We start from the raw sequence: 10,923 nt of genomic DNA on the forward strand, positions 1-10,923 counted from the left end.
TAAGAGGAGGTTAGATGAACATCTTGCTGGGGTCATTTGACCCCAGTACTCTTTCCTGCCATGGCAGGGGGTCGTACTAGATGATCTGCTCAGGTCCATTCCGACCCTAGAAACTATGAAACTTGCTCAGTTTTCCAATTCAGTAACATTTTACTCTAGGGAATATCGTGCAGTTGTTGATGAAGAGGTAATACCTATCTCCCAGGATACATTTTCAAATGAAGAAATTCAGATAAAATTTGTACAAATTGCTAACAGTTTTGCCAGAACACGCTGATGTCCCAAATACTTATGGAAAAACAACTATTATTGACATTTCATTAATAGCGGCAAACTGGACTGGGTGCTCTTAATCATGAAAATAATAACCAATTTACTTTAAAAGCATTAAATTGGTCTAACAATAAGAAAGTATCCTGGTATACATCTCTTTTTCTCTCTCTTATGATATCGCTACCTTTTTCCTTTTTTGGAGAGCATGCAGCTTAAATGCACTGAATGATTTGGATTAAGGATGATTTCAGTAATATGGGAATGAGCCTGTTCATACTACCCAGTACATTTAAAATCAGTGGAATATTATGTCATTTTTATTTGTTGATGTTTATATTATTTATATGTGTCATCTACAGATTCCTTTTCCTTTGTCATTTATTTGTATTGAAACTATAAGGTACCAGTATGCCCCTCTAGACTTTGAATGCTAGGGAGACTTGATTAACTGCAAAAAGCAGAATTGCCTGCACTAAGAATGTTGCCATTTAACCTACAGAAAATGTAGGCTTCTCTAGGGCACAAGACACTTTTTACCAAAGCCTCAACCATTGTGACATCACTACTTCTGGTTTTAAGCATGATATATTCATGCCTTTGTTTTTGTTTCTTTTTCTAATCTCTAGAATATGTGGTCGCATTTTCTGTTACTATTGCTGCAACAACTATATGATGACAAAAAGTGGCAAGAAGGAACGTTGCTGTAGAACTTGCTTTAATAAGCCTAGAGTGGTTGTCGATAATGCAGATGGCTCTGGATCTCCTGTCAGCCAAGGGACATCAGCATCTCCATTAGAGTCACCAGTGTCACCAAACAGGAGAGTTACAGGTTAGTCAATGTACTGCTATTAAATAAAAGGCTTGATTGGACTTTCATATCCTGACTGACTTGCACTTTCTACAAATCCAATTATGTCAAACAGATCTAAGTCAAGGAATAATTTGTACTACCGCAGCTGTGTACATTAGTTAGTGGGTGCTAATATTCATAAATTAATATAATTTCCCATTTATATTTAATACAGGTAAGTCATTGTGGAGGTTCCCACTTAATCGTATACTAAAACTTCAGTGTAGGCAGAATAACAGTTTTATACATAAGCTTTGAAACAATGATTGGCACTTCTTGTAATGTTATAACTGCATTTTATATGCTTTTATGGTAGTTACCAATGAAACCTCCAAACCACAAGATGATGCAACATTCGATATCATCACAGATGAGGAATTGTGCCAAGTGCAGGATTCCGATTCTGCCCTCAATGAAAGTCAAACTGAAGTAGAATCTGTGGACCAGAGTGTGACAGATCTGTAAGTAAACACTATTAACATAAAACCGGAATAATCTGGTGTCTTTTTTTCTGTATATAAAGAGCAAATGGGCATTCTTAGCCAGATTGATATTTATTTCATATTAAGAAAACAATAATGCAAAAAAGTAAAGTCCCCCTTTCTTTTATGACAGTTAATGGAACCAAATGCAAAATGGCTGCCCATCAGTGCAGACAGGAGAGTCCTTAGAAGTTTAAAGATACTAGACACAAGTACCAAAGAATAGCAATTGCACACTGAAGTCTAACACATTTATTTTCCAAAAAAAGCAGAAATAACCACATCATGATATTGAATTCTGTTACTAATTTAATCAATTTCTAAGTAAATCAACCAGAAGCAGCAAATAAGCATTCTCTGTTTTTAAATTCACAAACTGCATCATTCAATAATATGAGTTCATGTATATGTCTACGTTAAGTAAAAGTTTAATTTTACATTACGTTATAATCATTTGGATATAAAAATCAGTGCATTTGGTTGGTTGTGATCATCATTTTACAGAGGGGGAAACAGACATGGGGAATTATGGGACTCTCCCAAAGTTATAGGATGACTAACCTCATGATTCCTCAAAAAAGACTGTAATGCATCAGGGTGTGAGGTCACCCTGCTTAGAGCACATACAGTACATTTGCACCACAGCTGCAGTGTGCTCAGCTGAGATTCTCCTGAGCAAACCCCTGTGATGTGCCTCTGTAGCTGGTTTTGAGGCTGCTAGGGGTAACTGTGGAGCAGCATCGCAAGATGTGACCAGGAGAAGATGGGTGAGTTGTGTTTGGGACATACTAGGCATGTCTACACATGCATTTACTCAGGCTTAAATTTACTGCTCAGTAGGCAGGAATAAGCCGGCATCTACACATGCAGGTGTTAAAGCAAATTAATGCTATGTGTGGACTGATTTGGGACTAAAGTTAGTCCCAAGCCAGTCCACACACACAGTGTTACACGTGTGTTACTGCGCAGTAACTAATCTGGCATATGTTTGATATCTTCATGATGTAGGTATCAAATTTATGTTCAAGTTAGCATAAGTCACTATATTTACTACACAGGACAGGTGTGCATGTGTAGATGCATGCCCGTACTGCGCAATAATATCGGTTGCAGTAAATATGCATGTGTAGATGCGCCCGCTGTTTTGGGGGTATAAATATTATGCCCTTATACACCTCCCTAGTCTGTACAGGATCACTGTAGTTGGATGCCGAGGTGATAAAACTGGAAACCTACATACAGCAGCCAGGAATTATCCATTCCATGAGACCCCACTGAAGTCAGTAGATCTTGCATGGTGCAAAGGTTATCCCTCAGGCCTCCAGTGGGGAACATTCAGTTGTAATCACTCTGGGGCAAGGACCAGCTTGAAATTAAATGTGTGTAGTTCTTAACTGGGTTGTGCTGGTTGAGTAGCTTGCTATGGATCCACAGGTGTGAGTCTGAAACCATGTCAAAGGCTCCCCTAGCTATAAACAGGTTATTCAGGCTAGTTTGAAAAAAGTGCTACCTACATCTTTCCTTTGTGTGCCAATGGCTACAGAAACCAGTGTGCCTTAACTGCAATAGGCATTCTTAGACTCATCTTTGACAATTTGTTTGAAAATGCCTAGCACAATGTAGCTGATCCCTAACTGGAGTCTCTCATATCAGGTGCAATACAAATAAAAACCATCATCATCATCATGAGAAATGTATGGTTTAGACAAAACTCAGTTTTTGCAGTAGAGTTCATCTTGGAGGGACAGGAAGTCTTCACTAGGACAAGTAGGATGCAAAGGGTCCAGAATCACATTCGCAATTGTCGTCTTGTTTGTTTGATTTGGTACAATAGTTGTATGCAAATACATAAATAAAGTATTATTTTATTTCACTTGCTGAGTTCTGCTGGGAGCAATCCAAACAGTCTCTCATCTGCCAGGGACTTGAAACTAGCCAGAGCCCTCCAAGAAAGGGAAGAAACAGTTGACCCAATAAGGGTCTAAGCCAGGTTGGCTGAGAGATGCTGATTTCAGCATCTTTCTTAGGACTCCTGAATTGACAGAGTTCCTGTGGAGTATAAGCCTCATTCCAGCAAGAGCAAAAGGTTTGGTACTGCCTTAGGCTTATTCCACATGAAAATCCTCACCTCTAGGTACTGCAAGTTTAAGTTGTTCTTATAGAGAGGTGCATCTGTCTAGTCTATGGTTTCATGCAGCTGAATATAGCTGTAACAATGATTTGTTTTCCATCTGTCCCTCTGTATTTTCTATGTGTCTGCTGCATATCTTCTATTGCAAACTTATTTTTCTGTTGTTAGCCGCATTAACCCGGTCTCTGCATCTTTCTCCCTAAAATGATGTGAAATGATGACATCAACTTCATTTCATAACAGGAAATTCTGCCAGACCTCCTTTCTCAATATACCTCTCAATTCAGATCATATCCCGGACTGAATATGAATCATGCTTTACAATTAGAAAACCTGTTTGAACTCATTAACCACACATTGTTCCACTTAAGTCCCACAAACCATTCAACACCCTAGTTACACAATTAAGACTGGGCAGTATAATGTTGGCCTTAAATTCTGCTGTTGGTCCCACAGATAAGAATTTGGAGTATTACATTAAAATCTGACATGTGCAATTATGGGAGAAATGTGTGGTTGTGCCAGTATTTAGCACCTTTGGTTTTGCTTATTTTCTTTTTTAAAATTGCCTTTTATTTTTACCATGTTCAAATTTGGAAAGTATGTCCAAAGTCAAGGCTGAGGAGAAGTCCAGCAGTATGTTAATGCAACCAAAAGAAAGCAATATACACCTTTTGTTTAGTACTGATCTTCTCCTTAGCACAGTATAGATATCACATACACAGACATAATAATAGATTCAGGAAGAGTTAGGTAAACCAGAAATTAAAATTGCTCAGCCCCAAACAACATTGAGGAAGCTACAGCACTGCTTATCAATTTTCCAGATGTACTCCAAGCTGTGTGATTTTTTTTTTTTCATCTGCTATTCTGTTTAGCAAATGTCTGTTTTGTTTTTTATAAGAAAAGAAGGTGGAATTCTTTGCTAGTAGAACTGTGATGATTCTTGATTTTGATTTCATGGGCTGTGTAGATGAAACAGGGGCCTTAAATTGAAGTGGTGGGTTTTTAAAAACACTGCTTCAATTTAGGGCCCTTTAAACCCCCATGCCATGCACACACCCAAACTTACCTGCCTCCCTGCTTCCCTCCATGGCAAGCCTCCCTAGACAGTAGCCGCTTGCAGGCATCTGGCTCAAATACTCCTGGGGGACACCGCAGCCGCAGAGGGCCCCATGCAGCTCAGGCAGGCAGACAGGCTCCAGGGAAAAAAAAGATCAGGCTTGCCGCTGTCTTGGGCAGAGCCTGCTTTCCCAGGCTACTGCTAGGCAGCCTGCAGGGCTTCCTGCTGAGCCCTTGAGCTGCGTGGAGCCTGGTGCTTCACTCAGCAGCTGTAGGGCAGCAAACTAAAACTCCTCTGAGGAGCCCAAGTCATTTAAGGCACATTATGCTGCTGAATTTGCTATAGCAGCCGGAATTATTGCCGCTGATGCGTGCAAACACTGACACCATTAAAGCGGTGCAAAAGCATTTAACACGCTTTAACGTGTCATGCACACATGCCCCTTGTTTCATCTACACATGGAACATTGCACCAGTGTAAATCAGATATGAACTCTGTTGACGCAAGCTGTACAAGTGGGAGCAGAATTGAGCATTGTGTCTTTAAATATTGATCTGTCTGTCAATTTATTATTTGCTAATCATTTTAAAGGACAAGTGATTAATTGTTTCCTTTAGGAGTTTTAACTAAGTCAAAATTCTAAAAGTTAGGGAATGTACCCCACACGTGTATTGTAATTTAACTTTTAGTTGTGTGTTTTCATCTGTGGCTTTTTTTAAAAAATGTTTGCTTGATAAATATTTGTTCAGGTTGAAAGGGTAAGCCATAGGTAACCTCAACAAGCAACTGGAAACAGAAAATGAAACATTTGAACTGTGCACTATAAATAAACTGAGACATGGCAAATGCTACCGATATCATCCATACCAAAATACAGATTGCTTTGCCCCACGCCATTATTTTGGCTTGACTTACATTGGCTTTGGTTGCTTGAGCAATAGCAATACACCTGTCAATATTTATACAGGTTAATGTCAACACTGAAGTGTACAGATTCAAGTTATAAATACTTCGTATAATACAACACATTGTGGTGCCAAAAATCCACTTGTAAGCAGCAGAATATGCCCAGAATGGCAGGATGTAAAGAAAAAGTAGGTCAGCATTAACCAAGCCATCAGGTAACCAAAAATACCAGCTTGTAGGATCTTAAATTTCTCTTAGAGAATGTACACGTTAAGGAACAGTTTCCCATCAGCCCAAAGACAGAAGCAAATGAATACATAAGGGCACAAAGATTTTGCTAAAGGTGAAGAAATTATCATTCAAGATGAAATCAGTGGGTGTGAGGTTACCATACAGGTAACTTAAATCTATTTCCATGTTGTCTTCTTTTTAAAAGCTACTTGTAAATATGCACATCAACAAATTATTTTAATATATCTAGCAAATGGACTCAGTGCCACTCAGCTAGTGTATAAAAGCAAGGAGATAATTGTGGTAAAATCCAACATTTAATTTACCTGGTGAGGTCACATTATCTCTGCCATGTGGTAGAAAATGAATCCTGGATGCCCCAGAGAGGACAGCTAGTGAACTTTTAGCATCCTGGAAGTAAACACATCCTCCCTTAACAGTTACAGTTAAGGGGACTAAGTAGCTTAAACAGCAAGAGCGTGATGCAAAGCTTGTTCAAGTCGATGGAAAGACTCAAATTTTATTTACTTGGTTTTGGATGAACCCAGAAGAGAAGTCAGAAGAGGTGGACTCAGACTAAAAGTATGAATTTGGATTTCAAATGCCAAGTTGTTAAAGGCATTTGGTTGGATCCAGGAATGTAAAAAGCAGGATCATTTCAAGTTTAGATGAGATTTAAGTTTTGAAATGCCTCTAGTTTCAGAGTTAATTGGAGTAGGGTTTTGGTTTAGTCCTGTCTTTGGGACTAAGGTTTGAGTCCTTAAAAATTTAAGGGTCTTAGCACCAGGATATCAAATTCCCCCCATCACCTAAGGGGATTGTGAAAGTGGACTGTATCTTCTTGGATTTGGGGAGAAAAGAATCAGTCCCATCTACCATCTCAGCTCTGATGGGACACACCTCTTTTTTATCTTAATTTTCATGAATAGCTTTTAGATAATTCCAGCGTTTCCATTCAGTAGCCACTTATATATTGAATCCCAGGCATATCTGTCCACTTCCTGTCTTGCTGCTCCAATGTTAGACAGTGAGCTCTTCAAAGCAGGCAGCCTGTCCTCCTACATTTGTGGACACTGACATCTGGGGCCACTACCAGAATACAAATAATAAATTTGGATAAAAAAAAATGTGCAAATAGCTGGTTTAAGTCACTGTTATTCAGAAGAACCCTATTCATTTTTCATGGTACATGCAAATTGTGAAAGCTTTACAGATTTTCATATAAATATATTTTTCCTCCCCTAACTGCATTATTCATTATTTCCCATTTTTCTCCTGTACAAAAAAGTACCCTAATCATCTTCTCAGAACACAATGCCATATAGCCTGTATCAGGGGTTGGCAACCTGTATCAGGGGTTGGCAACCCCATGGGCCAGATCCTCTATTTCTCCATTATTTAGTCTTTTACTTGAGGTACTTAAATTATAATTCTGAAAATAAACTTGTTAACTAATTTCATCCATCCAGAAAAAAGGGTTAATATTGGCCTCGAAGGTTATCTTTAAAATTATTTGAATAGTTGGGGTTTTGCTTTGTAAGTTTTTGGTGGTGTCAAGGGAAGTGATTTTTTTTTTCCTTTGCAGGGTGCACACATGCACATGTGTGTGTTAAGTATGAGCCTTTTTTCCTGGTCAAAAGACTTTGATAGCAACCACCTCTGCAAAATACCCCACTTGCACAATTGTGCATTTGTCCTTGGGTTAGTATCACACCTAAAAAAGTATAGCTCAATTTTTTTTCAAAGACACTGCAAGCTTCTAACAGGAGAAATTCAAATAGAAACCTTGTCTCAACAATATCCATCATGTTTCATATCCACTGGTATCTAATATTAAATTATTCAATCTAGGTCTTTTAAAAGTTAATGCTTAATCAAAGGTAACATTTGTTTCAGCTTTTTTTCAAACTATTTCTAACATATGCTATTGGCAAAGAGGTAGAAGTATACGTAAACTATGAAAACTACCTGCTACTGAAATGGAAAACAGTGGACCTGATCATTAACTGGGATAAATTGCCTCAGGTTCACTGAAGTCAGTGGAGTTAGGATTATTTATTGAATCTGAAGATGTGACCCATTTGTTCAATAAAACTCAAGCAAGTAGTTTCCTTTTTTCCCACTGGTGACTAGTCATAAAAGAAGTATGTGTAAATACATTATTCAAAAGAAAATGATGATTTATTCTTGAGAGAAGCAAGAATTTGTGTGGGTTATATCTTTTATTGGACCAACTGGATGGATGGGACAAGGCTAGACAAGCTTTCAGTGCAAGGTATTCTTCATCTGGTCTGACTTATTCGTGACATATTTTTAACATTATAGCTGATATATTTTAAAAAGTGATTTTTGCAAAGCATTTAAAAAAACAGTACTCAGTCTATTAAACTATATAATCCAAAGCGACATTGTTATTGTTACCATTATATTATTAATCGTATTATTTTTAGTACTAATAATAATTAATAAATGGTAATAACAACAACTCTGTCCATCTTGTGTCTGATTCAAGGGCTTAAAAATAAAAGTAATTAACCACAAAGATTTAAACTAGTTAAAACACTGTATAGAAAGCACCTTTAAATGGCTTCCTAAGATACAAAGACTCTACCTAATTAGATAGAATTTATGTGGGAGATAAAGGGCATATCTGGAACTGAGAGAGTTGCTGGATGGTTAACCTTCTTTCTCTGTCCTCCATGTGTGTTATCCTTCCAATCTGAAATAAGAGAAAATAGTCAGTTACTAGAAGATGCTGTATCTTGACGGAATATAATCACCCTTCTTTCAAAGGGTGTCTGAAACAGTGGATAGTCTCGTATTTATAGGTGTTTTAGGTAATGATATTTCTTGTCCTGTTCTTTTCACCCAAAGCAACACTTTGAGGATTTGCTATATCTTTATTTCTGGGTAAAGCCTTTTAAGGTAGATTTTTCTGGGATGTAGTGAAAAAAGAGACTGTTGTGTAAGACTGTTGTGTAAACTTTGAAGTGGCTTTCTATGTGTTCTTAAGGGGTCTTGCAGGAAATACGTGTTATGGTCCAGGTCATAAATGCTAGTTCTATTGAAGTGGATAGATTTTCTGAGATTGAATTATTGTTCAAAATAATTAGCACAACGTTTTCTGCCCTCTTTACCATTTCTCAGTTTTTTATCATTTGCAAATGGATTGTGTTAGTTAATGATGAGTACTTCATTTTCCGCATTTGACCTGTTTTGATTAGTTTTGATTAGACTTGTAAATTGCATGTTTCCTGTGATCATGAGCTTCCTGCAATTTTTTTGTTCCTTATTCTGAGAACTTTGTAACACTTCATTGTTGGAAGTTAAAGCTGGTTCAATATTTTGAAAATTGCAGTGTTGACACTTTTATCAAAAGAGACATCAAGTATGCTAAAGATTACTGGAAAGAGAAAATTTATAAGTGGTTCTTCACATTTACTTGGGTTAGGAAAAATAAATGGACTTATATTGTGACATGAGAGATTTCAGCTGAACATTAGGAAATCTTTGTAACCATAATTACTGGCAATCATGTGAACATAGGGAAGTTGTGGAATTTCCCTTACTGAAGGTGTTTAAAAGCAGGTAGGACAAGCATCTGTCAGGAAATGTATTTGTTGGCAGTCTCTCGAACTCAGGGATGATGTCAGTCAAGCTTGATGGGTCCTCAGGTAACTAAGGAACCCGATTCTGGATGCACACTTTCTTTGGCATTGGGGGCATGTTGTTGTGTGGAGGAGTGGGATTCACAGCCCTGGGTTGGTCTCCTTCTCCTTCCTCCACTGCCACTGTTCCATCTCAGTATCGAGTCATTGGGCCTCAAAGTTGAGCATGCCTTGGTGGATCCGGTGGCGCCATGCTGAACATTCAGCAGCTTGCTACTCCCAGCCATTGGTGTTAATGCCTCCATGCTTAAGGGCAGCCTTGAGCATGTCTTTGTACCTGTTTCCTTTGGCCACCCTTTGAAAGTTGGGCAACAGAGAGCTGAGAGAAGAGAATCTGGTGAGGGAGGCAGTTCTTAGACATCTAGGCGCAGTGGCCTGTCTATCAGAGTTGATTTCTCAAGAGCAAGGCTTTGATGCTGGTTGACGCAGCTTCATGGAGGATGCTAGCACTAGTCCAGCAGTCCTACCATTCAATCCCAGGATTCAATGCATGCACCACTAGAATGAGTAGGGCAGGAACATGGACTAGATCTTTCAAGGTCCTTTTCAGGCCCGTTTTCTGTGATTCTGTGATTGTGATGTTCAAAAGCAATCATATTGCAAATGGGCAGGCAGAGAAATACTGCCGACCTGTGAAGGGAAGACCTAACTTTGTTCAGCCAATTTTATGGAGCAGATAACAAACACTGCCACCTAGTGAGGTTAAGTGTGAACACAGAACTAAAATGTTTCTTAAGTTAAATTCAGGAAACTCTCATAAAGTGAATGGGCACTTGTACACATGATGTAATTTAATCCTCATTTAATGAAAATGGTTTATTAAATTTAAAATGGTTTATTTTAAAACAGTGTGTCAATGTTTGCACGTGATAGCCTTTACAACAAATTAAGCCTGGTGTGCAATTCCCAGTAAATTCTAGCAGGGGGAGCTGCACACCAAGCCATCCTGCTGCTGTCTTCAGTACTGAATTATAGCAGGGGGCACATTTAAACCACTGATTCCCTCCCTTACTCCTGAAATGGCCCTGAAAGTCCCCCTACACCTGAAATCAGGGATCCCCACACTAAGCTGTGGTCATCACCTCCCCCACCCACAAGCCCCCAAGTCACATGGACTCCCATGCCTATCCACTTATGAAAAAAAAAAACCACATCTGGAAGGAACTGTATGAATTTTAACCTTTATTTCAAGTTTTAAACAACTTTTCCATAAAACGTATATGATATTTCATAGATTTCATAGACATTAGAGCTGGAAGGGACCTCGGGAGATCATCGAGTCCAGCCCCCTGCCCAAAGGGCAGGAAGTCAGCTGGGGT

At 38.6% G+C, this 10,923-nt stretch overlaps 1 protein-coding gene across 2 annotated transcripts in view; it reads left to right on the top strand.

The window, feature by feature from the left end:
- Window positions 1-10,923, top strand: part of FYCO1 (FYVE and coiled-coil domain containing 1) — a 73,504-nt gene that overhangs the window by 43,499 nt on the left and 19,082 nt on the right. For both annotated transcript variants that reach the window (XM_019537156.1, XM_019537149.1), the window contains exons 13-14: window positions 900-1,102; window positions 1,440-1,584. In XM_019537156.1, coding sequence (XP_019392701.1) covers window positions 900-1,102; window positions 1,440-1,584 — 348 coding nt within the window. The remainder of the gene's footprint in view (window positions 1-899; window positions 1,103-1,439; window positions 1,585-10,923) is intronic.

The sequence above is a fragment of the Crocodylus porosus genome, unplaced genomic scaffold, assembly GCF_001723895.1.
Source record: "Crocodylus porosus isolate Cpor-Errol unplaced genomic scaffold, CroPor_comp1, whole genome shotgun sequence".
NCBI lineage: Eukaryota > Metazoa > Chordata > Crocodylia > Crocodylidae > Crocodylus > Crocodylus porosus.